Below are 27,696 nucleotides of genomic sequence, written 5' to 3'. Positions count from 1 at the left end.
TTTTTTTAAGACTGTATCTTTTGTTGTTTATATAAATTCTAGTGGTAGCATAACAAAATAGATAATTTTTGTGGTCGAAATACTATAACAGGTCATTACAGATATATTTTCTTATCATTGTCTGATAAGAAGTTGAGGTTCAGATTAAAATGACAATAAGTATGACTAATAAGTTTGTGATTTTTCTTTGTAGAGTAAATCTGGTTTTACCCTCTTCTTCGCACGCCTTAAAATTCGAGTCCATTTATATCTAGTACCTCATCTATCAATTTTGACTTAGGTTGAAAACTATAAAACATACTTTGACTTTGCTTTAACTTAAGACACTGTTAGAAAGAAACAGTGTTATATGGCTGGCATTTTTAAATCTGTTTTGTTTTAACTGAAACTTATGTCTAAGCATAGCCAAAGTACGCTGCATAGATATCAGTCTTAGTTTCGACTGCCAAACTTACTAGTTTTATATTTAAGTCTCAGTCATAGAATCTAGTATTGTTAATACTTTCGGAGATCAAAAATTTCGTTGCAATTAATTTTAGTATCAAATCTGTATTTGTGTGATATTATAAGCATTCTTATAAACAAGAACTTAGAATTTTCCAATAGTAGAGAATCATCAGACAGCAAATTTCTTATTCGTTTTATGCAGTGCCATGTGGTTATTCTATATAGTTGAACAGTGTAATATGTTCATGTTTAGTCTCATTTTACACATTACTCAACTGACAAGGTTCCGTTATAATATCATCGAGCTGCATGGAATTTATGAACACTACAAAGTCTAGAGTTAGACCATTATAGAACTTGTTTTTGAAACTTTTAAATTAATAATTTTATCGCTAGTTCTGTTATTAATGTTCCATTCTTCTTTGACCTAGATGCTCGTCGATTTAACAATCGTCTGCTTGTATATTAACGATTATAACTACCAGGGACTACCAAATTTTGCACGGATCTTTTGACCTCTACACCGCATTATGGCCGAACTTGTAGCACAAATTAGTATTTTGATTAGGATGACGATTATTATTTAGATGTTTGCAGAATTTTGCACGGACCTTTTGACTTCTACACCGCATTATGACCGAACTTGTAGCACAAATTAGTATTTTGTTTAGGACGGCGATTATCATTTAGATGTTTTCAGAATTCAAATCAATTAAATTCCATGTCATCGTAGTTTGGTCATTAGAAATTGATTTCTGAAAAATAGGTATGCCAAATGAATGTGATACTGGCCTTTAACCTAACCATCCATCTTAGGCGCAAAAACTACTACACCTAGAGAGAGATTAAACTTTCACAGTTCGAAAGCACTAAAGCCACTACTTACGGAGCTATACGTTAGATATAAATCTATATTGAGTACTGAACCCTATTTACTTAATTAAGGATTATTAAGTGGTTATTGCTTTTTAACCGACTTCCATAAATGGAGGATGTTCTCAATTCGTCGGAATCTTTTTTTATATATATTTATCACCGTATAAAGTCCCAGCATCATCCGCGTGGATTGAATTTTGATCGTAAAATCTTTGATTGTCCGTAATAAAAAGTAGCCTATGTAAGTAGTAAGTAGCAAAGTACTCGTAATGTAAGCTACCTCTGTACCCATCAAAATCGGTTTAACGGATGGGCTGTGAAAAGATAACAGATAGACACACTTTCGCACTATCAACATTTATAATGTTGGTATGGATTCAATGCAATGAAATTTCTAACAATTTATTCGCAAATCGATTGCATATCACTTTACATGTTTGTATCATTGTCTAACGGATTCGGTAGCCGTAACTCGTATAAGATTCCGATTAACAATGTGTTTCCTGTGAGAATGTCCCCAAAAATACATGTGCGAAATGTTATGACATCAGGAAATATCAGTGCCCACTGTAAATAGAGGCGAGATGATTCAATCTGATACACGTGTTCGGCGTATCTAAATAAAGAACCGTTGTCCGAATACCGTATTTGACTGAACGTTGACCGCGTCGCGATCGTAAATTAATCGTTTTCCTCCGTTGCGTTTTCAGTTAGCCGTATTAATTTGACTTGCTCAATTTCCTGAGTTAGGCACATGTCCCACCGCTGACGATATAGCTATCGCCTATTTTGTCGCTGAAGAAATATACAATCGATATTTGATTCCATGTCAATAAAAGACGTAATCGCTGCACACGGCGAGAACTGTCTCCTCTATTTGTCGTAGCGACAAAAGTTATTAAAGAAAAAATCCGCTGAGTGGTGTTCTTTTTCATTCGTGCAGTTTGCGCAGGGAATAAAATATATATCTCTCGTCCGCCTATCCGAGCAACCAGCGCGAGTAATCGTCCATCATCGCTCTTGCTCATAGCATACCGACAAAACTACCCAACTACACGCTCGCTTCTCGTTACTCGCCAACTCGTTTCTAATTTTTAGCTCAACTCATTTCTCACTAATCGTCAGCGGTCGGGCAATGCCTTATTTGCGAAGATACGATAACTAGTTGCGCTTTGAACGAAGCAAAAAGGTTGCCTGTATCATTAAACCTAGCATTAAACCTAGCCATATAATCCTTGTATAAATTGTATTGCAATAATATGGGCAAGAAACTGTAATCACATGTAAATATCTTGTTTTATAACGTTCGCTTATACCGAGCGTTTGGGTTTCGTCTAGAGGTCGTTTAAAAAACAAATCAATCTACTTTCGATGATATTATATAAAAAGAAGTAGAAACCATATACTGCCGCTACTCTCGTGCATTTTGTATCTTCTATCTTACTCATCCGCGAGAACGAACGTAACATATAATACCTATCTATGGTATAATATCGTTGTCTCTTATAATAAAGAATTTCACTTGGACGTTATTTATGCGAGCGCTTAATTTATCCAGTAAGTATACAAAGAAAAGTGAAATCACTTTCGCTGTTTCTACTAACATTGACATTTGCTTTTATACTCGACATCCTAATCATTTGTTATCAATGGACAAAAACGTGCGAATTGATCGTGCATATTTACCTACTAGCTGATGCCCGCGACTTCGTTCGCGTGGATGTAGTTTTTTAAAAATCCCGTGGGAACTCTTTGATTTTCCGGGATAAAAAGTAGCCTATGTGCTAATCCAGAGTATAATCTATCTCCATTCTAAATTTCAGCCCAATCCGTCCAGTAGTTTTTGCGTGAAGGAGTAACAAACATACACACACACACACACACACACAAACTTTCGCCTTTATAATATTAGTGTGAAGAGCGGCCATACACGAACTACTCGTTTAACAACGTACACAAACTGCTAGAGCAGTCGTCAACTGCTCAAGCAGTTTTTATTTTATTTTATTAGAATACACGTTAGCGCTGTGGTAAGTAATGTTGCAGTTTAAGATGGAAGTAACCTGGAAGGGAAATAGCTACTAACCCCATACCCCATATCGATTTCTACACGACAACTTGCTGGAACGCTAAATCGCTTGGTGGTACGACTTTGGCGGTAGGGTGGCGACTAGTCACCGTATAAACCTTTAACCAGACCAGACCAGAGACAATTTAGAAAATTATAAATTTCGAAATTGCCATTACCTGAAATGAAACAGTTCGCACCTATTATTGATTTTTCGCTATGCAATCGCAATTTTAACAGGTCTATGATGGCTCCAATACAGATCTATAGAGCGTATGTAATTTGACTTAGCTCAGACTTAAGTTTCAGTTGAAACGAGAAAGTCAAAGTTCGCTCTATAGATCTTAGCCTAAGATTTCAAGTATACGTAAGTCATCTATTTGAATAGTATTATGAGTAGGCGATAAGTGAAAAAACTCTCACATTTCGACTAATATTTACTTTTCCTTTTATCTGCCTCCTGCTGACACGTAGTCGTTTATCAAGGAAATTGGAAAGTGTCAAGTGAATAATGATTACAATAAATAACGTGATAGAGTTTTGATCAAATAGAATCGTACGGGTAAAGAAAGACGTGATTTAGGTAGTAACTTGGGCTATCTTATCAGCTGTGCATCCCGCTCGCTACTCACCGCACGCGCAATTTTTTTAATTTTATGTATTATATTAATATTTTAAATTTGAGAGTGTGTCTGCCTTCCTGTGTGTCTGTCTGTTTGCCTGTCTGCCAGCTTTTCACGGCCCATCCGTTTTAACCACTGTTGACGAAAGATACAGAGATACTTGCATCCTGGGGGCGGGCATATAAACTACTTTTGTGTCCGAAAATGAAATAGTTCCCACGGAATTTAAAAAAAACTAAATCGAAATCGCCTTACGAATATAGGTTACTTTTATTCCGGAAAGTCAAAGAGTTCCCACGGGATTTTTAAAACTCTAAGTCCACGCGGATGAAGTCGAAGGCGTCGTATAGTAATTAATAAAATATTAGAAGTACCAAACGCGCCGACTTAATGCAATAATACATTTGGTATGGTCGATGTGTATTGCGTACCTACTGATGAAGTCATTAGAATTTTGAGGACCGATCAACGTAATGAAATGCGTAACGGCAAGTGGAAATGTGCGATCAGTCTCAGTATTGTGTAACACGTTTTCCCTTTTACAAAAACGTGTCTGTGTTTAGAGATAGTAGATAGGTAGGTACGTACTGCTTGCAAAGTTTGAAAATTAGACGGTTTTTAGTGGATATTCGCCAAAATATACCGCAGGAAATTGCAAAAACATGGCATTGTTTGAGATTTCGCTAAAATTACTTATTTCATATCGGTGACCGGATACCGACAACTTTCCGTTATGTCTGTCTACTAATATGTTGAAACTTTTTATCTACCCAGGCTCGTCGATATTTGAACTCTCAAATCGGATATATTATGTTGCTAGCAATACTTAATGCTTACTATACTTAAGGTACTTCAAAAATATGAGCCCACTTATCCTAAAAATTTAGCTTTCTAGCGTCATCCAGACCAAAGCTATGTTAAAATCCTAATAAATCATTTGATACATTATGTAGATTATATTAATTTGATGACAAGTTAGCCCACGACATTAGACCGTTATACGAAATGCCAGATTTAGACCAATGTGGATTTTGTTTTGTTATTTTGATTACCAACTAGCTAACTTTATCATCGCTAAAGAATTAAACTATGATTGGAAATAAGGCATCTCCGCTCAACCCTCGAGGTAAGTCTCTTTACCCGGCATCTATTTGTTTGTTTAGACTGAGTCTGAAAGTGCACGGCGCCGGCGACAATGAGCACTTATCGCAAATTGCAGCTTTCACCTTCGCTTAACCTATATTTTAAAGTTAAACGATTCATTTGTTTCACTCTTCAGACAATTCAAGTAGCGATAATGTTTCACTAGATGCGGCGCTTCATTGTAACAAACATGTTTCAACGAACGTATGAACATACTCGTAGATAAGTTATAACATACTACAGGTACTTCAGCTACTACACCAACTCTTCGATAACGGGAATATAATAAAACAATAGAATAATTATCGCGCAAGTTTAATTTTTACTAACGTTAGGTAGATTAATTAGTACGTCTTGCTCCCTGGCTTTAATTGGGTCAGTAGAAGTTAAGCTGTGAGAAACCAAAGCGTTGATTAGATTTCGAAACACGATACTTTTTTAATCAAAATAAATGCTTACTGCATTTTAAAGTAGGTAAATCTTGAAAATAAATAAATTTGAGGTATGTAAACGAACTATTTCATTCTTTACGTTTCTCTTATCTCAGTTTAAATCGTCCCTAGTCTCACAATATGACCATACTAGTGCAAAATGTGTAACGTTTCAATAAAGGCCTTCATTTTTGAATTCTTTCATTCCAATAACAATTTATACTGTTAGATGCAAAGATGTTTTATGTTTCTTTGTTCACGTTGGTTGGGTGGGCGGACACTTACATTTCATATCTATAAAACTTTTATATCACCACTTATCTTATTTATAGAAGATGATCTACAAAACAATCAATTCGTTTACCATTAAGTGCTATTTTTAGGCACTATAAAATAAAATTTATGGCAAATTTTTAACGCGTAAATTTTACATCAGTATATTTGAACGTTTCTTTAATTTGTACTGTTTTGTTTTGTTTAGTGTATTTAAAATTATAGGAAGTATTATATTTTGTATTTTAAATATTATTTAGTCGTGTAAGCACTTAAGTTTCTTAACTTTTTGCGACAGTTTCTTTATGATTTCCGTTTTTTTAGTCCTTTGGTTTATTTTCATATTTGCTTCCCACATGATAAGTAATTTTTATACTTCATTAACACGTACTTGCCCTGAAAGAAACTAAATAGTCTTATGACACTCACAGGAAGGAGATATTTTCTAGTTTACTTATTATCCTTGCAAGGATTTTACGTATTTGCTATCACGCTATAATACGACTAGTTAATCCTTCCTTTAAAACAGGATGTTAATTATTTAGAGGGCATAGTTCAATTTGCCCTATTATAACCGACCGCCATCCATTACCTAATTAACTTTTTCATGACACCACTGTGGTACCCGCAGGTCATGTTGCCGTCTAAAGCACGAAAATATTCTTTATTATAAATAAAGACAGGTCCTGTTGTTTTATTAGGACCTCCTCATGATAAAAATTTAAATATCTTATGACGTGATAGACCAGCTTCAAAGAATAATACGTTACATGAAGACGAGAAATATCAGTGAAATAATAATAACAAAATAATTGAAGGTAAAAAACGGAAGGTAATTTAAAGACCAGAAGCAATTATATTGTTCTATAAATAATTCAATCACCTAATTGTATTCTCAGTAATACGTCCCATATATTTACCCTGATCTTGATTCATTCCCCTTCACCGGAACACGGTGATTTAATTAGCTTTTTTGCTAACTTAGTACCTATGCTAAGCTCAAACAATTCATTATTTTTATTATAGATTTGGTTGGCAAAAATCGACATACCTAGTTATTTAGGCACTCACGCTCGTTTAGTCAAATATAGCCAATGATATTATGAGACACCCATAATGGAAAACAAAGCAGAACTGGTTTTTAAAAATGCACGCTTTTGAATTTTTAAAAAGCTAGTTTTCCCACATTAACATTTAGAAATTGCTTTGCTAAACAGCCCGGTTTTCTAACTTGTATGACGAAATAAATCACTACTCGAATTATAAAGGCGACCCATACACCTGACTATACAATGTCACTAAGATATTTTAATTTCAGAAAAAAACTGAACAAAATGAAAGATGTAACCCTATCGTGTGTTGTAATGCCTAACAGTTGTCAACTTGTCTGGTGGCAGGCTTCTGCCGTGGCTAGATGCCACCTTACCGGCAAAGCCCTACCACCAAGCCATATAGCGTTCCAGTACGTTGCCGTGTACCCATAAGACGTATTGGTTTAATAAAACTCCCGTACCCAGTCCAAGTTCGCTTCCATATTAGGCTGCATCATCATTTACTTGACTGCATCATCCCTTACTTGACTTGAAATGGAATTAAAAAATGTAAAAAAAAATGTTTGATGTGATTTTTGGCGCACAAATATAATTTTAACGTTCAGTTTTATATGTAACTATAGATTAGGTATAATCTGTTTTTAGAGTTCCGTACCTCAAAAGGAAAAAGGAACCCTTATAGGATCACTTCTTTGTCTGTCCTTCGTGTCTGTCAAGAAAACCTATAGGGTACTTCCCGTTCACCTAAAATCATGGCAGGTAGGTCGGTTTTATAGCACAAGTAAAGGAAAAAATCCGGAAACCTTGAATTTGTGGTTAGGTACATCAAAAAAAAAAATTACTAGATCACATATACATCCGTCATTGATATTATTATCAGTAAGTTACATAAAAGAGTACGTACGATGGTACGGAACCTTTCGAGTGCGAGTCCGACTCGCAGTTGACTGGCTTTTTGCACACACGCAGTTCAGTCTTATCCAAAACTGATAGATAGACTATAACGACCTCAGTAAGGTGCATGGGCCGCCTTAGCTTTTGTAACTGAATACATCACAGGTTGAATTATAATATTGATGTGTGTCCATCGAAAGTGAATGTTCCGGTGTTTGTTATTCGCGAAGAGCCGTGTGACGCATGGCTTTGTTGAACATTGCCACCTTGAGTCTCGCTCATATACTAAATATTCCGGTTCTAAAAGCGCTTCTCAAGTTTCAAATATAGAATAGTATCATGCAGGTATCAATCACAACTTTCGTATTTTCGTTTAATACAAGAACACTATGAAAAAGTTTTTTTCAGGGAAGTTTTGTCTTATTTTTATAAAGATAAACTCAAAGGCTCAAAATTCTTTTTTGTTTTTCCGATAAGATGTATGTCTATCAAAAATGTATCAAACGCGAACGTGATGATGTGATGAATGAAATGTCTGATCCTTTTTTCTATGATTATGTTATAAATTGTTATAGAAACCATGTTTTATTACGTATCCTGTAAACAACCGATAGCTAATTTTCCTCAAAGTTCCTCCAAACTCTTTATTAATAATTGACCTACTTTTGACATTTTCCTTATGGTTTCATCTATTTATTAAATTGATATTTCTTGAACCGTTCTACTCTCAGGCTACATCTAGGTAACAGTGTAAAATAAGTGTAAAATATAGAAACATTAGATGTGATTTTGATGTGATTTTAAAAATCAAAGTCAAACTACAGAAGTGAAATCGAGTTCACAAACAAGTTGATATACATAAAGCGTCACCATTTATGTAACATACATGAGCATGCAAGGCGCAAGGCCTGCGAGCGCGTGCTCAAGTTCAACCTGTCGATGTAGGATGTTGCGTCGGTGCCCGCCTGTCCGCTGACCGTACACAAAGTTACATACATACATGCTTTATAGTTTTCAGGGTTCCGTACCCAAAGGGTAAAAACGGAGTCCTATTAATGTCACTCTGCTGTCTGACTGTCTGTCCGTGTGCCTGTCTTAAACATGTCACAGGTCTCTAGCTAGTAGATTAAATGTCTGAAAAATGACTAAACTAAAAAGTCAGGTTTGTAACTCACAAACCTGACTTTTTTTATGTAATCTTTGATGTAAGGAGTTTATCCTTTCGGAACATGTCACTCCGTAAGGCATCTACATTTATTAAATGACCTACTTTCGTAAGGCCTTCTTGTGCGACTGTAACAGAGCCCTTGCCTCATCCGACAGAGGTTGGGATAGTTACAGCTGCTAATCTGGCGAAGCATGGGAAATTGTATAAATACCTCCTATCTCTCCGCATAGTTACGAGCACATTTCACTAATAAGCGTTATATTTTATATTGAATACGTGGCGTGAACTCTTGTCTCTTCCATAGAAAACTCCACATCCCCTGTGAGTCCCCTGTGTGTCCCCTTCCATCTCAGACTGCATCAATACTTACCACCAGGGCTAACTTTTATCTGAATATAGTCATTTATTCAAATTGGGCACTATTGTACACTTTCTGATTGTCAAACAATGATGGAAGTAGAAAACTAAAGCTACGAGGGTTCCAAACGCGCCCAGGTCTAAGGTATAAAAACTTAAAACGTCCACATTTATGTAATACATGAGCATATACGGCGCAAGGTCTGTAAGCGCGTGTCCAAGTTCAACCTGTCTATGTAGGATGTAGTGTCGCGGTGCCCACAGTTGACGCAGAGATTCAGATAGATAAATTCTTTATTGCTACACAAAACAGAACATACAAAGAAAATAAACAATTACAAAAACAAACATTGCAAAGATACAAGAATACGAGATTTACCTAAACTTAAAGCTGCTTTAAGAACATAGGCTAATTCGGTTGCACCCTAACAATAAAGTATGAATTGGCAGGTCTTAGGCTGAGATTCATAGAGCGCACTTTGCCTTAGCTTAGACTTAAGAAACTTTTAAAATGAGACAGCGTTATATCACTGGCATAAATCTGTCTCGTTTTGAACTTAAATTTAAGTCTGAGCACAGTCAAAGTACGCTCTATAAATTTCAGTCTTAGTGTAGTAGTACCTTACACAGTTCCCTGCTGATAAGGAGCGGAAAACAGTAGTCTGACGTGTAATTTTACAATAAATTAGAGATTGAATAGGTACCATACAATCAAAATATTAGCATCAACCAAACCAAATTCTTAAACGAAGATTTGGTTGAAACTTTCTTCTTTCCGTCAACCTCCACAACTCACTCCATCTTGCTTTTTAAATCATTTATATTTTTACATGCGAATCATTTGTTTTGCATTCATGCTCATATTCTTTAATTGTGGAATAGTGAACCACAAATCCAAGCATTCTTGGATTCGCCTTAGGAGTTAGTCTATAATTATATTGATAGAGCACTTGGAACTACTCGGCCAACTGGCTGACCCTCAGAGAAGAGGTATTGTGTCTTGAAACTTACCTACTTTCGCTGTATGGCCCTTCATAGTGCTAATACAGCAGAATGCACTCTGCCAATACCATGCACTGATAATAATCTTTTATGAGGAACTGTACACTTCTACCACTGATCAAGGGTAGTATGTTACAGTGCTTGTACTAAGAATAATATTACTATCATAATTTTCTATACTTGTACCTACATACTCAGTGTTACATTACAATTTACAACCAACTACGTTTAATATGAGACAGTAGATATTAGTGTCAATAGATGTAGTCGAGACTTTTTTACAAGGGCTAGGTTTTGGTGAATAGTTACACAATTATGTTTGGAATCAACAAATGTTGACAACTCACTGGGGTAAACAGAGTAAAACAACAACATGACTTTCATATTAATATTTTAAAAGTGTCTGTCTGTCTGCTAGATTTTCATGGCCGATCGACCGGTACATGGTTTAACCGATTTTGATGTTTGGTCCCGGGGACGGACTTCGGACATGTTCGTTTTACCCCGGAAAAATCAAAGGATTCCCATGGGATTTAAAAATCTAAATCCACGCGGAGTCTATTTATGTAATAATTTCATAAAAGAAAGTTTAAATTCATAGCATTTTTGACTGACTTTGACTTCGTTATTTGAAACGTAGGCATAAATTAATAAGGTGGCTGAATCCACCTGCTAGATACTTAATAGTTAAAAAACTTGCAGGTGTCATGATTAAGCTCTTATTTGATTTTTACTTCCCATTTCGGAGCGTCAATATAAATATTTCCTTAATTAAGTATACCAATGAATCACCCGACTTTGTATATAATATTTTACTTGTGACAAATATGTGCTAAGTACAATTATAGATAAATGGATTGTTGCACTGTGACGGATTTCTACATAAATTATATTAGTGTCTTTAGATTTCTAAACAATGAATAGATATGTATTTATGTGTCTGCATTATATATTACTCGTCTTTTCACGCATTATTGTTTTATCTCGTCCCCTACCTACGTAAACCAATTACACCGTACGTAGGTAATTCTATTAGTTCTACGGAATATTATAAGCTTCTTCAGTCATCGTTAGGTTCTTGCATACGGTGCAATATTACACTTCCTAGTTTTATATATTCCAATTCGTTAAAATAAACAATGCCCTTTTCAGGATAGCTCGTTATGGTTTCGCTCGATGGTGAAATAGGGAATCCACTTATAAGGTCACGAAGTTTTTGGTAAGCGAAAAAAAAAAGTGGTAAATATCAGGCAGTTAGCACTTGTTGCCTCTAATTACGTACTTTGGTTCTGTGATTCCCCTCATATAATTTTCTTGTGTAAAAAGCCGACTAATGCTGTCATAGCAGCCAGTTGACGTAGTCGTTTGATTGTTACTCTGTAGTTGTGACTAGTGAAAAGGGCATTGATTGTATAGCATTACTTTAGCTCGTTTATGGTGCGCGCGCGGCGCTCGCTTGGCAGTCCGTTCGCGAACCCAGCGCGCGTCGGGTCGTCTCTCAGTGACATAATAAACTGCTGTTACTATGTCATAGCAGTTGCCGCTATTTTACCTGGCCGGATTACTATTCATTGTAACCTTGAATTTTTCCCAAGCTATACTAGACATCTCATTAAATCATCTTTAAATTTTTCACAATAGTTTCAAATTCGGTAGACGTCTTCATAATAATTAAAATTAACGAAACCATGCGTCAAAATCGGAACTTTTATGGACGATGAATAGCAATTCTTGTAACAGATAAGTTAAAAGTATAGAGACGGGGCGCCAACGCCAACGTTGGGACGTTGTCAGAGCGCTGCTGCGCGCTTGTTGTCTGCCGCCGCCTGACAGCCTCCACCAACTTATAAATCTACATTCCGCCTATGATGACCGTTCGCCTACGTTAGTAACTTATTGTTGGCTCCTATGACACACTCTAACCTCACCTCAATATTTCTTTGTATACCGATTATGTATTATTCGTTGCCCCCGATCACTAACCCTACAGCCTATTGATCGCTGATTTCACAGCTCGGAGCACTCGTGGAGGCGGCGGAATGAGCGTTCTAAACGATCTCATCATCGGCGTTCGCCAACCTCGCACCGGCGGAGGAGGCATCACCGCGACGAGTCGTCGCCGCGTTCACCCCCTGAGCAGGTTAGTACCGTTTCTTAATCTTTTATTTATGAGGATGTGTGAAAGGAGTTTATGAATTATCAAATCCAAAACGCTCGCCATCACTTACCCGACATTAGTGTTCAACCGAAAATCTGTCTAAGAGTTACGATTTAAGCTCATGAAACACTTCGTCGTACGCAAAGCCCGGAACCAGCATAAAGCGTGATACGTCACAGTGAACCTGTCGGGAAGAACGTGCGGGACAGGTTTGGCATGCGAATGCGCGTGCGCATATGTGCCTTCGTCCATGAAGATGCGAGTGAGAGATGGCGACCTCTTCACGCTTGCGCCCGTTCTATTTGCGTTCGCCTTCGTCACGCGGTACGCCTTCAGTCAGTCGCAAAGATCAGCCGGCCGCCCAGCGCGTCTGTGCCGCCGCACTAAAATCCCGAACGCTCGCGCCGCGGGCGGCCAGCGCGAGCGATGGCTGCCCAGCCGCCGCGTCCACCTCCTAACAACCTGCTGTTCAGCGGGCCCCCGCCCTCCCTGCCGCGAGTAGTTCTGATACCCAGTGACCCCGCTGTGCCCCGAACTACTTGCGACGTTGCATTGCATGCTGTCCTTGACCAAAGCAACTATGCGGATGACTTGGACGAAATAAACAACGTGGGTGTGCCTACATATGATGAACTGTTCGGTGACCAAGAGGACAAGCACGTTATCGAGAAAGATCCTGTAGATGAGCAGTATCATACGTATAATTTTATACGGCGAACGCGTAGTTTTGATATTTCGGATATTTATGTATCTACATATGAAGGCGATTTAGACGATAGCGTATTTAGACACCGACGATCTGAACCAGATTTATCAAAGTATGGTATGTTTGTTGAAGCAGAAATAACTTTGCAACCTTCACAGCTGCATTCCCTTGTGTTAAATAATCCTTTTTACGATGGTGCATATGCAATGACTCCCAACGATGTAAATGAGAATGTTGTTGTGTTACCAGAAAATTATTTAGCCTTTGAAGATTCATTCGTGCCTACATGGGAATATAAGCCAGAATTTATTGTTAATCCAGAATTGAATCCAGGGCTTTACTATGATGGACTTCCGCTAATACCTCCTAATGATCCATGGTCTGCATATGGAAACCAAAACAGTTCGTTCCAGTATTACACGCCTCAGTTCGAAATACCATCCGAAGAGGCTGGTGTTCAATACATGCGATTAAGCGATTTAGAGTGTGCTAATATACCTCAATATATGAGTCTTCCAGTGATTGAGCAAGCTACACAAATTGAATCACGTCCTGATGAAATTGAAAACATTGAAGGGGCAAATAATACCAAGCACGATAATGTTGATAATCCAAGGGAAAATAATGAAAATAATACAACAAGTCCACAAGACGCAACATCAGCTGTATGTGTGTCATCTGAAACCATAATAAATAATTCTTTAAATGAAGAAGATAAGCTTAGCGGTGTTGATTCGAATATAAACAGGGAATCTTCTCGTAGTGAAGATCTTGAATCTATCAATGCGGACATATCAAACGATGTAACCTCTAGTTTAGCATACATACCCAGTAGCAAAAGTTCACAAGGGCAGTGTGGAAGTGACGATACAAGTGATGACACTTCTCCGTGTTCAACTGATTATCATGAAGCTTCTGCTCTTGATTTAGCTCAAAGTTTAGATGAACTCTCTTGCTGTGATAGCACTGACTTCTCCCAAAGCAGAGATGAAACGTCTCCGCTCAATGAAGACATACTGGACGATGATAAAACAGTGTCTAGTGTAGTTAAAAATGAATGTAATGGACCAGTATTAACATCAGTTCATCCTGTGGCTAGTCTACCTCTCAATCAATTATGCTCCATTCCATCACAAAAACAATTGCCACAAAAACTCCCACCAGTGCCGAATAATGTTAAAAATAATGAAAAAACTTCACATAGTGCGTCAGATTCTCAGTGTACTGTGGTCGCATGTGAACCTGTAGTTTCAAAAAGTGCTAAAACAATACCAAGTGTAGTAAACGTTAGCAAAACCGTGACGCCTGTGACTCTAAAGTCAACACCTGTAAACAGTGTAGATATTGCAAATGCGCAGCTAATAAAGCAGCACCCTCACCCACCGGCAGTGCCTTCTGCCTGGTTAACCAAAACATCCAACCACCAAAACGTTGATCAAAAATCAACCAATGCAGTACAAGGAGTGCCACAAATTCTAGTCCAAAATTCGGAAGGAGAAATAAAACAGCAAAATCACAGTGCAACATCTTCTGCAAATCGAATTATAGTCAACCAACCAACCTCTGCTCAGCCTTCGTGTTCGTATGCACCACATTTGCCGCCACAGCCTTCGCAACTAAAACCCGACAGTCAACCCACAGAAGTAGAGGTCAGACAATTTATTTTAACCTAGCAATTTATAAATAACCTAGCATATTTAGTGAAATATTTATGAATTCGTTACTAGAAAATGTTCGTTTCATACTAAATTTTCACGTTTTAAATACAGACCGCTTAAAACAACTATGCAATGAGATGTCGGCATGAAATCTATTTTAAATTCTATAATTAGGTCAAGGATTTCATGCACCTACGAACAATCCTTCGCTTGTGAAAAAAATTTGATAAAAAAAATCAGTTGAAATTCTTTTTGTAGGCCTCAGTAAGTCGTTAAAAAAAATTACAATTCAAAAAAGTTGTGTTATTCCTAGATCTGTGTTATTGTTGTTGTAAATACATAGCAAGAAATAATACAGCTTTGTAATATAGAAAGTTTAAAAGTACTAATGCTTTCTTTATGTAACTTCATTTATTTAATGAAATGAAACGCAATTTTATTAACCTGTAAACAATATTACATGTATCGACGAAAATAGCTCAGCAGCTGGCATTAGCTATGGAATTCCGATAGCGTTCGTTAGATGGCGCCACGTGGCGCGTTTATATTGCTTGCGAATGTTTCACGCATGCGCACGGAAATAGCATGATTACCTTCACCTAGGCGAAGCGTCGGCATGCCCGTTGTTTTGTTAAACCCCCAACCCCCCGCGCCCGCCCCTCGCGCCGCCCACTCGATTAGGCTATCACCGCATCAACGTCAAAGGAATTCAGAAAATGGACCATGTCTAGCCAAAATTACACGTCTGAAAATTTAATAAAAAGTAGGCTAAGCATGAGTAACTCTTTTGTGAGTCTACTGGGGCATATCTATAGGAAAATAGGGACAGATACATATTAATAAGAAATTAACTTAAGTAACGTAACTTGAAATAAATGGTTCGAGGTTGTTATCAAATAAAAGCGTTGCGCAGATTCCGAAAATATGTGATTTGTATAATTAACTTATTAAAATAAACCGTCCGTCTATTGCAGTTTTTAAGAGGAGGGGATATAGTTTCAGTTTTTTAACTATAATATCTTGTTGGGTGTGTCTCAAATACGATACTCCAAGGCGTAAATAACTACACACGGTCTAATCAAGCCTAATCAACATGTGCGCTTGCATTTCAATTGTTTAGAATTGTTCGAATACATCTTAAATTGATACTTGTTAAATCCAGCTTCAGCCAGACTTAATCGCACATGATTCAGAAACTTGATTCCAAACTCTTGAGCAATAGGCATGTTGTGTCGAAATTCCAATAAAATGACTAATCTTAAATACTATATAAACTTAAACGCAAGTAGGCAATTGGTTCTTATAAGCAATAACCAATTCCTGGTCTGGAGAATCACCTAAGATTTTTTTATTCCTAGAATCAAAATTACATGACTCACAATTGCTAAGCCGCACCGTGCAATTACTATTTGCCACTGATAGCCACTATTTAACAAGAGTTCTTTTGTGGTAGTGCATTGAAAACACACTGGTCCCGTTAACTTAACCCACTTTTTAATTGATAGTGGATCCTTGGCCTTCAAAATAGAAGATGTAGATTAATCCTATGTGATCTTGCCAATTGTGATACTTGAACTTTCACTCTATTTTAATATCATCCTTTTGTATCGATATCTGGGTCGTCCAAGACAATATACTCTCATCAGTCACTACCCGATGGTCTTCCATCTGTTCAACATTTATTTAGAGCTTTGAATTAAATTTAACTGGCCTAGATATAGAGCTTGTAATTGGTGATGTCATTTCAGCTTTCGCTCTAAAGTTTGTACCGTGTAAATAAACTCAAAGAAACTTCATGACTTCAAGAATCTCTTCGTTAGTTGATTTTTTCCGCAAATATATGCAATACTCATTCGTTCACGTTTTGGTAACTTCCTTCTGCAAGCATATTTCGGGTTTATTTGCGTTCATTACGAACTCTCCTGTGTAAATAAAACATTGTGTTACAATGACGTTTCGGCAGATGCCCTGTTTTATCACCGCCTCCGACAAAACATTAAAATTGCCACCTACTCGATATGAATCAATTCGAAAGCGCTAATTAGAATAGAATTAACCTCTAATACGATTAAAAAGTTAAGTTTCTGATGCTTCATACTCAGCATTAGTTTGCAATCAATATTAGAAAAAGTTTGTATGGTTTCTTTTACCACTAACAAATTTTCCTAATTTTTTCGAGGTTCTGCTTATTGTTGTGACTTGTGACCCACATTTCACAGGCTACCAGTTTACCTAAACACCGACTGACTTGACAGACCGACCTTCACGGTCTTTTTTACTAACTATGGGTCTGTAGGCCTACTGTGCACTGCCGTGACAAGTCATGTGGCAGAGAGATTGTCGTGCCTTGTGTATAATTTTGAGGTATTTATTTTGTGTTTCATCAAAATTTCCTTGATGTGACAAACAGACAATACTTTTATCATAATCATAAAAGACATAAAAGCTACTCAACGCAGAAGTCTTTTATTTTTGTTTGTAGAGTGTGGTCCTTAAATATTTAGACGACTGCTGCACTCCTTGACTATTCAAACTTTTAAACACAGAAAAACCGGGGCTACGCTATGTTAATGTAACGTAACAAAAAAATAGCGTCCAAAAATGTCACCTTTCTATCTAAGGAAATGGCAAGGAATCTCAATTCCCGCATAACATTCTCCTTGTTAACAGTCGGCCTTGCTTGTGACAACGATAAGTGTTATAATATAATAAAATTACCGACACAGATGGAATGTCTCTTTGAAATTAGGAAATCTATTGCCTCGTGATATTAAATTAGTAGAAAACAATGCTAAGACACAGCAAACAAAAAAAAACGTCCAATTTTTAAACTACATATAAGGCTGACAAATATTAGTTCATCTGTTCGTTTAGTTTCCGACATGGTTTATAGGATTGGGTAAAAACCAACAAATACGCGGCCACATCAAAAAGCCGAAAAACTAGTAGGTAGTTTAAATATTGGATTAGAATAGTAGGACAGACACTGGTTAATTTACCGAGAACATGACGTTGCGATGAAGAGGTATATTCGCTGTTAGTACGACATTATTCAGATCTACTTTTAAACCAGTATTTTCGTTATTGAAGCAAAATAATTACTAATTACACACTGTCTCGTGACTCAAGGTCTTACATTTTAAAAATACAAAGACTAGGCCGACCATATCCAATGCTCTTGAATTAGTGATAGGTCTGACTAGGCACAACCGAAGGTCAAGTTCACAGGGGTGTTATCGCTAGTCGTTAATACGGTTGGCATGCAAGGTTCAGATAAGTGTGCCCGTGCCCCGTGCCCACCTTGCCTATCTGTGTTAGCCCTATCGTGTTTAGTTAATGTGCGGTTCCTTCCGGCCGGCCTTCGTTCTGCCGATATCTTCATGGCGCGAATGGTCATAAATCGCTGGTGGTCATACTTTCTTCATCAATATGTTACATACTCGACACTTAAAATCCGTCTGGTATCCCATAATTTCTATTTCATCGTCTATTCTTGATGTTTTCATCCAAAATGACCTGGGTCTAATTGTGTTTAAAATCGATGTAATCCTTCCAACCGGCTTCATCGTTTCTATCGATATCGTCATATTTGTTGCGAATGGTCAAGCTTCACTGAATATCAACATTAATTTCTTCACCTTTGTTACATGCTCGATGCTTCAACGTAATTTCCGTTTTAAAACCTTTGCGTACGGATAATAATGTTACTATCCAAAAATGGCCTAGGTCTAAATACAGAGGTTATCTTTAGTAAACGTGGTGGTTCTTCCGGCCGGCCTTGTCATTCTACCGATATCGTCATGTTGTTGCGAGTGGTCACGCCTCGCTGGTAACAACATTAACTTTCTTCTTTAACCTCTACGTTGCATCCTCTCACTTCAATGTAATTTAATGTCCTTATGATGATTCGCATCTTCTATTTCATCGGCCTTTTTTAAATACACTCTTAAAATGACTATTTCGTTAATTTTGGGCTTTTTGCGACCAGTCTTTTACAGATTCAAAGAGTGGCTCGCGATTTGGTAAAAGGTCATTTCAATCCGGAGTCTCGTTTTATCTAAGCTTTGCTGGCTTTGGATAACCAAGTGATATAATTCACATTTTCTATTCTGCTACACTTGGTTAGTGATAGTGCAAGAAAGATCTCGGAACTTTCTGTGGAAATCAAATATATTTTTAGTGTTTAAAATTGTTCGTGTTATTGTTCTGTAAATTTAGTTTTTAACTAGCTGATGCCCGCAGCTTCGCCCGCGTGGATTGGTCAGATCCCCTGCAGCATCAGGATTGAGGAGTTGGACTCCAAATTTTTATGAAACAATGTCGCAAAGTTCCTCTATGGATTAAAAAAGAAATGACGCACATCGGTTCAGAAATCTCGGAGATTTCGGTGTACATAGGTAGAAAAACACAAACCTTTTTTGAAAGTCGGTTAAAAAAGTAGCCTATGTTACTCCCTGGTCAATTCTCTACTTGTCTGTGAAAATCCCGTCAAAATCGGTTCAGCCGTTCCCAAGATTAGCCTTTTCAAACAGACAGACAGACAGACAGACAAAAATTTTAAAAACGTGTGATTCGGTTATAGTATCGTTCAAATAACCATATGACCTTAATATGCGGTAGTTATTTCGAAATTACAGACAGACACTCCAATTTTATTTATTACTAGCTGATGCCCGCAGCTTCGCCCGCGTGGATTGGTCAGATCCCCTGCAGCATCAGGATTGAGGAGTTGGACTCCAAATTTTTTATGAAACAATGTCGCAAAGTTCCTCTATCGATTAAAAAAGAAATGACGCAAATCGGTTCAGAAATCTCGGAGATTACATAGGTAGAAAAACACAACTCCCTTTTTGAAAGTCGGTTAAAAAAGTAGCCTATTTTACGCCCTGGTCAATCCTCTACTTGCCTGTGAAAGTCCCGTCAAAATCGGTTCAGCCGTTCCAAAGATTAGGCCTTTTCAAACAGACAGACAGACAGACAGACAGACAAAAATTTTAAAAACGTGTGATTCAGTTATGGTATCGTTCAAATAACCATATGAGCTTAATATGAGGTAGTTATTTCGAAATTACAGACAGACACTCCAATTTTATTTATTAGTATAGATTCTGAAATAGGCTTTATCCACGTTGGTAGTGGAATGGCCATTTCAAAATTTTGACAAGTACCTACTGAATATCTTATTATGAGACTTTCTATTTCGCTAGACATTGCAGAATGATGCTATAAAGTAGAGTTTACACGAAGCCAGTAATGCTGGCGCCAGTCTGCAAACAAGCCAGCGTTGGCCTGGCCCTTGTTGTTTAGACGCGGCCAATCATTCACGGATTTTTTCTTCTAGTGTGCACACGTTTGGAAAAACAACAAAGAACACACACCGTACGGACGTTCGCCAGTGACTGGCGAGACTCGTCTACACGGGTCCGCAACGCTGGCGCGGGGGTCGAAGGGTATGCGGGCGGAGGTCACTGGCTAGAAAAATAGACGGTCGCTCTATTCTCGCCAGCGTTGGCAGCCAGCGCTGGCTTGGCTTGAAAAACTGTTTACACAAGGCCAATACCGAGCCAGCACTGGCTGCCAGTCTTATTGGCAGCCAGTGTTGGCTCCGTGTAAACTATGCTTAAATCTTGATAAATAATTGAAAACGGCGTTTGGTTGCCATCGAATACTCGCTTTTGAATTTCAGATTCAAGGTTACTTGCTGCCACATCGCTGAAAAATCGGGAAGTCATAAAAAATGTTTGCATTAAACAAGCGAACTTATAAATTTGTGATTTTTTTCACTTCCTTGCTTAAACATGTCTAGTGTATAATGTGACTATGTAGTGCTTTTTATTTAGAAGCGGTCATTTTGCGGCAGCTATAAAATTTACACTGCACATAAATTAAAAAAAAAAAAAAACAAACGTAAGTATGCGTCTACGCTTTCTTAAAAGTGTCCAATGTCGAAACATTTTATTGAATGTTGAATTTTTTAAAGGATTCTGCTAATTATTTAAAAAATAAATTACTAAATTCCATTCTTAGATTAGTCACATTTGGCATAATAGACCTATCCGCATATATAGACCGTATACAATAATTTCAATAATAAGTGACGCGACAAAGCAAGACAAGTGGTGTGAAATTTTTGATAAACTGCTGCAAATGATACAAATGACCAGAATTATTTCAAATCATGTATATTATTTCTTTTTGATACAAAAATTCATCAAGTACAAAATTACATTAAGTAGCGTTACTTCGGTTTAAATACATTTTATTTTTGTCAAAAAACACAAATATTTTTCCGTCGAGAATTAAATAAAGTAAGTACCTAAGTACCAAAAGTGTTACAAGCCTATATAATATCAATTTATTAATAATTATACATGTAGACAAATGAAATTTTAGTAATTGCTCAAACGATAACTAAACACTTAGTTATAAGTAGAGAGGTGACATTAATTTTAAACATTAAAGTATTAATAATAATTTCCAATGAAAGAATTATGAAATAAAGAAACTAGTTTGTTGCAAGTTTTATCATTACTCTTATTCACACGCACGATGCGTGGTGGCGAGTTACTTGATTTACATCACGTACCTACTATCAATAGTAGACGGATGTCGGACCCTAATGGACAATGGTCACTACTACTACGCCATGTCTGGACCCACATAGGGTCATGAGATTGAACTATTACACAATTGAAGACCTCTTATCTTGTGACCAAGATTCTAAATAACTTCTTGAATAATTTTGTGTATCTATTCATGGTTAAAAAGTTTGCCATTTGAATATTTAGTCTTCATTTCTTTTTTCTATAAATCATACACTCGTTTTTATGTGTTTCTTCACTGCTGATCTTGAGTACTACCTCCAGCAGCTTCTATTTGTGGAATTGCGAGAACAGTCAATGATTGCTCGTCAAGTTCGTAAATGATCATCGAATCTCCGGAAAGAAATGATTTTATTGAAGTTAATGCCAGAAATTGATATTTATTTATGTTGTTGTTCATTCTGAATTTTAGTGCTTCAGTTTTCGTATTCTAGTGTTCCAAGGAAACTTCACAAAACTGTAACTTGCATTTAATATATTTTAAGGATAAATAATTACAAAGTACCGGTCAGTTATCCGCGTGTTATTGCAGTACCTACCTACAATTGACACGCGGATAAATCCTGTTTGAACCGAAAGCTTCCAATGAATTGTTCGCTCCATTAACCGTCTTTTAATTGGAGTGCGACGACGACTGTCCTCTCAAGTCTCAGTTTACGTTGAGACGCTGACAGACGTGAACTGATTACAGCCACTCATACATTAGTGACAAGTTTATATTATATTTTCAGTATTATTGGTTTTATTTGAATATAACATTGTTTACACGGCGTTCAGTCAGCTGAACTAATATTGTGGTGCACTCGGTTAACAGCCCCGGCCACAGTCGTTACTCAGTCAGGCGGCTACCCGCTCGCTCCTTACGCTTTTGCGCTCCACCACACGGTCTGTGAAGTGATTAATAGTGTACGAATATGACAGAAATCGCAGTGAAACATGATCGGATACGCCTCCCTTTACGTATGTCCTCCTTTTACGAACTGTACAAAAGGTTCTTAAAAGACCACGGCTGCAAGTGGCACGATGTGGCCAAACTCCTCAACGTGGTTGCGGAGATCCTTTTCGATGTTGACGGCGCGTGTACTAAAATTGCGGGCAAGGTCAGTGTCACAGTTAGTCTTGTCGATTAACTTAATGATGATAGTAATTAACAATTTAACAATTTAAAGGTTAAACTAAATTATTTTTAACCCCACTGAGTTGAACAAGTTGTATTACCATATTCTTTACCGTAGCAAAGGTGGGGTTCTTGAAAGACCAATCATACTAAGGGTCCTTTTACCTGCGCCCCATCTTATTGTAGTTAGTTGTTTATCCCTAGCGAAGCAAACAGCTGGCGCAATGAAAGCGCGTCTCGTCAAACAGACAGCTTATTTCATATGTGATAAAATGTGTTTGCTGAGCGCTCAAAATGTACATAGTTTTATACCTGTGTTTTGTCATCCTGTCGGACAAATCTCTAGCATCAGTGTTGTTACTATTTACTTTGAGCTATTTTGTACACAAGATGACGTCATATAATTTATTAAATGCCGTTAAATTGTTTGTTAATATAGTTTATCCGTATGTGCTTTATATTGTGTGTGAAGACATTACGTTTCCCGAGGTACGAATTTAACTTGTTGATATACCTATTAAGAAAAAATATTTTCTAAAGTTAACTTTATTTACCTAACCTACCTTGTACTATAGATAGAAAAAGATTTTTTCTGGATTTACTCCAGGTTAGAAAATATTTTAACACAAATGCATCCGCGTGCCATACGTATATAATTATTTATATTAATCTGCAAAATTCATGCATTTTTATTAGATCTAAAAACTATTAAATAATAAATTATATCGAAAAATAACTGATTAATCACTTTCTGGCCTAGTTATTGATCGGCGGTTATTTATAAAGTCATTATTAGCACGGTATTTAGAAAAAATGTTCGCAAGCCCGCAGCTGAAAATATTAGCTCGGGGAAAGTAACATGCAACTGCTTTGAAATCGACGAGCGATAACAATGAATGCCCAGAATGTGCACGATATTTGCGACGCTTCCGTTCGGCAACACTGAGCGAGCGGACGTCAGGGTTCCGGCACCATTATGAAACGTAAACTGAACTAATAACACTGTCTTATGAATATATAAACACCAGACATTAAAAAAACAGAGATGTATGATGAGAATGATAAGAGAAAAAACTATGTTTGTTTACAATACGATAAGCATGGAGTAGCACGCTAAGTATTCGTGTCACGTATCAGTCATCGTCGCATGTCATACTTGCATCCGATTTCACAGATGTCTAATGTGCCTAGGATTTAAAGCAAAGATAAAATACATATTAAATTAGATAATCCACTATCGAAGGTGATAATGGGCGATAAGTTGTGATAAACGTTGAACCCGGGTGACAGATTATGGAGAGATGGTCTGGTCTTGTTGATCGCTTGAGTTGTGCACATGGGATACGCACGTGAAAGCGGGATTGTTCAGTTTCATACGCGCTCCACTGACCCAATTAGTAACCGCTTACCTATTGACAGAATTGTCTTGGCTCTCGGGCCCAATGCTAACGCCAAAGATATGCTGTACTAGCAAGCACGAGTAAAAATAAGAGTACAGTTCGACATTTCAATAGACTTTCTCCCTTGTCTTATGGAAAACTCAACACAGAATGAACCATCTAAAACTAAAGAGAGAATGGAAATTTTTACTTTACAAAAACATTATAATATTTATTACACGAGTATGAAAACTATAATTAACTACAATGAATTCTCATTTTCGCCCTGGAAAATGGCACATCTGAGATACTTTTATATAAATTATGCCTTTTTAGGAGGAAAAGTTTGAATTGAAACCTCAGAGTTTGTATTCCTGCTAATAATAAGACTTGTTTGACAGTTAAGTTACGATACCCCTAATTTATTTCAATTAATTAAGAGGCGACTTCTGTAATCCAAACATGACTTGATAAATGTACTAAAGTTTGGTAAAAAGAGTATTTATATGTATAGCGGGTGTTATGCGACGAAAATGCGCGTGCGGCGGCACCTCGGAGTGCGCGGGAGGGCGCTCCCACGGGTTGCCGATATTTTTAGTCCGCGACCATTACTTGGCACCGACGGCCGCACTCGGCTGCGCTAGTGATCTTTCTCAAGTCCCTTCGTGCTAAAGCCTGCTCCCGATTCAAATCACTATTAGCCCTATGTGTCCACTCCTTATGACAAAGTGAACCTGGATTTATAATGCTCGAGAGCAAACACCCCGTATATGTGAAATTATGATTTTCAAGAATTATTATGTGATGCACCCGGGTTGAAGTGTACTCAGTTTTTAATCACAACAAGCATGGCTAGTGTGAGCACCAGCGGAAGTGGGACGACGAGCCCCCGGCATCGGTACAATCGCTCCTCCACCACCAGTGTTACGCAGCTGCTGTCGGACGGATATTCCAGCATCATCAACCGCTTGACACGCAGAGGTCCGTCCGAGAAAAACGAAAACATCATGGACTCCAAATTGTCGGCGGCGCGGACTCGGTACGATGACAAGTTGCTTTCCAACAAAAATTCTGGATTATCCAATGTGCGACGGTATGAGAACACAGGAAATATGTCGCCGTACAAATCGTACGTGCCGAGTGTAGCTGCGATACCGAAGAAGTACAACGAGGAGCGACACTACTCGAGTTACCTCAACTCACCCAAAACCAGAATGGACACATCACCTGTGCATTCTCACCCAAGTATAAGCGCTCTCAGCCGCAGTGACTCATTCCGGAGAGCTCACATGAAAGATAATAAATCATCGCCACTCACTAAACGATATCCTCTCAAGGAAACTAATAATAACAATATAGATAGCACGATTTCGTTAGGCACCACGCGTAGTCGCTTAGAAGATAAATATTCTTCTGTTCTAGATAGAATCGCCGTTCAGAAAAAAGAAAGGGCTAGAAAAGAAAAGGAAGATCGTGATAAAACATTAGAACCCGATCCGTCATCTTTTTCTAGAGGTCTAATGAGAAGTTTTACGACGGCGGTGTTCGGTGAGAGTTCCTTTAAAAGGAACAATTTTTCTCACGAGAAAACTAGAGAAAAAACTCCTTTTAGAAACACGACCGATCGTCGTTTATCTAGTCATAAACAGAGTGATAAGAATGGGTTCGATTTATCCCCCAAAGAACGTCCTCAGTACGGAAAAGACAGAGATAGCATATATCGCAAGCATCACAGAAGATCCCTGAGAGTCGAAAAAAGTGGAAGTGACAATAAACGAAGTGGAAAATTGTCATTGAGACCTATCGATATCAGCTTACAGTCGGGCTCCCGGGATTTGATCTCGCCTCCACATCACAAACCCACTGATGCCAAACTTTACCTGATGAAAACACCGGCCTCCTCTCCCGTCATCGAAGTCGGTAGGCAGAAACAAATTTATTTTCCATCCAGCGACGAGGACGACGACAAGACTCCGGTCGGTGACCGTGTGCTCAACGAACGCGAGACGCGGCGAAAGGAGATTCAGAGCCTAATAATGAAGTATGCCCATTTGGACGAAGTGTACAGTCGCATCACCGAGAAGGAACCCAATGGCATGTCGAGCGCTTTGATGCCTAGGAAACTGGAACCCATCGGAGTCGGGGATGTGGTGGCGCTGCCCCCCGAGCTGCGCAGCCGGCAGCGGCCGCAGAGGCCCCGCCACCACACGCGCCGCGCGGCCACGCCGCCTGTAAGCACGAGCTAACCTCCCGCTTGCGCCTGTGTGCCGCTAACTCATACCTGGTCTGTGATGGTTCATTATATCAACAATACCAACGTACTTGCAATATCTATCTACAAGCTTAGAAAATACCCAAGTTGTTATCAAATTATTTTCTAACTTTTATGTGTACCTGTTTATGATTTTTAAATAGTTTTGGTAATTAAAAAAAACATAAAAAACTGCTTGTTTAGTGAAAGAATTGTTGAATCTAAACAAATGCATGTATATATTGCTAATAAATATACGTGTATATCAATTTGACAACTCGTTATATTCAGAGGTAGAATAATAAAAATTTGTTATCGCATTGTGCAAAATGTCAGTTGAATAAGTATTCATATTCCGTTTTAAATACGTAAAAAAGTGGTCGTGAAAACGAAAATAATCATTTGCAATGACAGTGCATGTATTTATATTGTCTGTGCGTGCAATTAAAGCTAGGGACAAATGTAGTGAGAATCCACGTACGGGATTTTGCTACAATGTTACACAAATTAAAATGTTTGTAGAACGCCATCTGCGCGTACAAGACACTGACGAAAAATTCAGCTAGATTTGTCCCTAGCCTAAACTTAACATGTCTTTTTTCTGCGTAAAAATATTTTCTAAAGATAAATCCCAACGTATTGCCAATAAACCACCTCCTTACGAAAATGTTAGAATTAGAACTTTGTAACAATTAATGCTATGATTTTAAATGATGAGTAAATAGATAATTACTAGTCTTAGACAGATCGGTTGGACACTTTAACCTAATGAACTAGTGTGTTTGAGCGTGTGCGAGGTTATGATGAAAGTGAAAGGAATGCATCGTTCCCGTTCCGGTGTCGGTCCGTCCTCGATCCGTCCCTCACCCGATCCTCGCGGGCACCCGAGCCTCCACTCGGGCGTCCGCCGCGGCGCGAGCCCACAACGTCCACCTGTCCGCCCTCTAACAGCATGTACGACACACCATACCAATTGTCGCTTGTCTGACGGGCAACCGTTCCATTGTCTGATTGTTGGGTACAACACTACTCGGGTCGTGGCGAACGTGGCGCTCTCCGTGGCATCCGTGGCATCCGTGGCATGTGCTGATGTGGCGCGTTGGCGTTGGCGTGTGGCGTGTCGGTGCGGCGCGGCGGCGGCGGCGGACGGTGCGGCGCTTGCAGAGCTCCCGGGCACGCTCCTCCGTCAAGGACGACAAGGATGGACATCTGGTCTACTGGCCCGGATATGTCATGGGAGCGAGATGTTCGTGTCCACACCGTACCTTAACCAATGTCTTCATTATACACACCACACTACACACACACACACACATCGAACACAGCCTATCAAACACTTCACATATTTAACATTCACATACGAGCAAATTTTAAACAGAGGCAGAAACTCGCGGGACAAAATAAACTTGTCGCTACTATCAGTCAAGCTCAGATAACAGTGATTTGAAATTTCAAGATTTCAGACTTTTCTTTTGTTACATTAATTACCGC

At 38.2% G+C, this 27,696-nt stretch overlaps 2 protein-coding genes across 15 annotated transcripts in view; both read left to right on the top strand.

Annotated features, from left to right (window-relative positions):
* The window catches only part of LOC123868868 (dual specificity protein kinase CLK2), a 53,986-nt gene that overhangs the window by 14,530 nt on the left and 11,760 nt on the right, over positions 1-27,696 (top strand). For 2 of the 14 annotated variants that reach the window (XM_045911522.1, XM_045911523.1), the window contains exons 3-4: positions 12,348-12,474; positions 27,370-27,451. In XM_045911522.1, coding sequence (XP_045767478.1) covers positions 12,348-12,474; positions 27,370-27,451 — 209 coding nt within the window. Of the gene's footprint in view, positions 1-12,347; positions 12,475-12,501; positions 14,848-24,550; positions 26,186-27,369; positions 27,452-27,696 lie in introns of those variants that run through there. The other 12 variants (XM_045911513.1, XM_045911509.1, XM_045911514.1 and 9 more) reach the window with 9 other exon arrangements.
* On the top strand, positions 21,184-24,552 carry LOC123868874. Its single transcript, XM_045911534.1, has 2 exons — positions 21,184-22,579; positions 24,469-24,552. The coding sequence occupies exons 1-2, from the start codon at positions 22,373-22,375 to the stop codon at positions 24,550-24,552; spliced, it is 291 nt and encodes a 96-aa protein (XP_045767490.1). The 5' UTR covers positions 21,184-22,372.

This window comes from Maniola jurtina, chromosome 10 (assembly GCF_905333055.1).
Source record: "Maniola jurtina chromosome 10, ilManJurt1.1, whole genome shotgun sequence".
NCBI classification, from domain to species: Eukaryota; Metazoa; Arthropoda; class Insecta; order Lepidoptera; family Nymphalidae; genus Maniola; species Maniola jurtina.
Note: the sequence above shows the minus strand (reverse complement) of the source record. Positions and strands in the feature narration are given on the sequence as shown.

Coding starts and splice junctions, on each gene's coding strand:
- LOC123868874 (XM_045911534.1), top strand. CDS start 22,373: ATGACAGAAATCGCAGTGAAACATGATCGGATACGCCTCCCTTTACGT. Junction 22,580..24,468: donor TCAGTGTCACAGTTAGTCTT/GTCGATTAACTT, acceptor TTATATGTATAG/CGGGTGTTATGCGACGAAAA.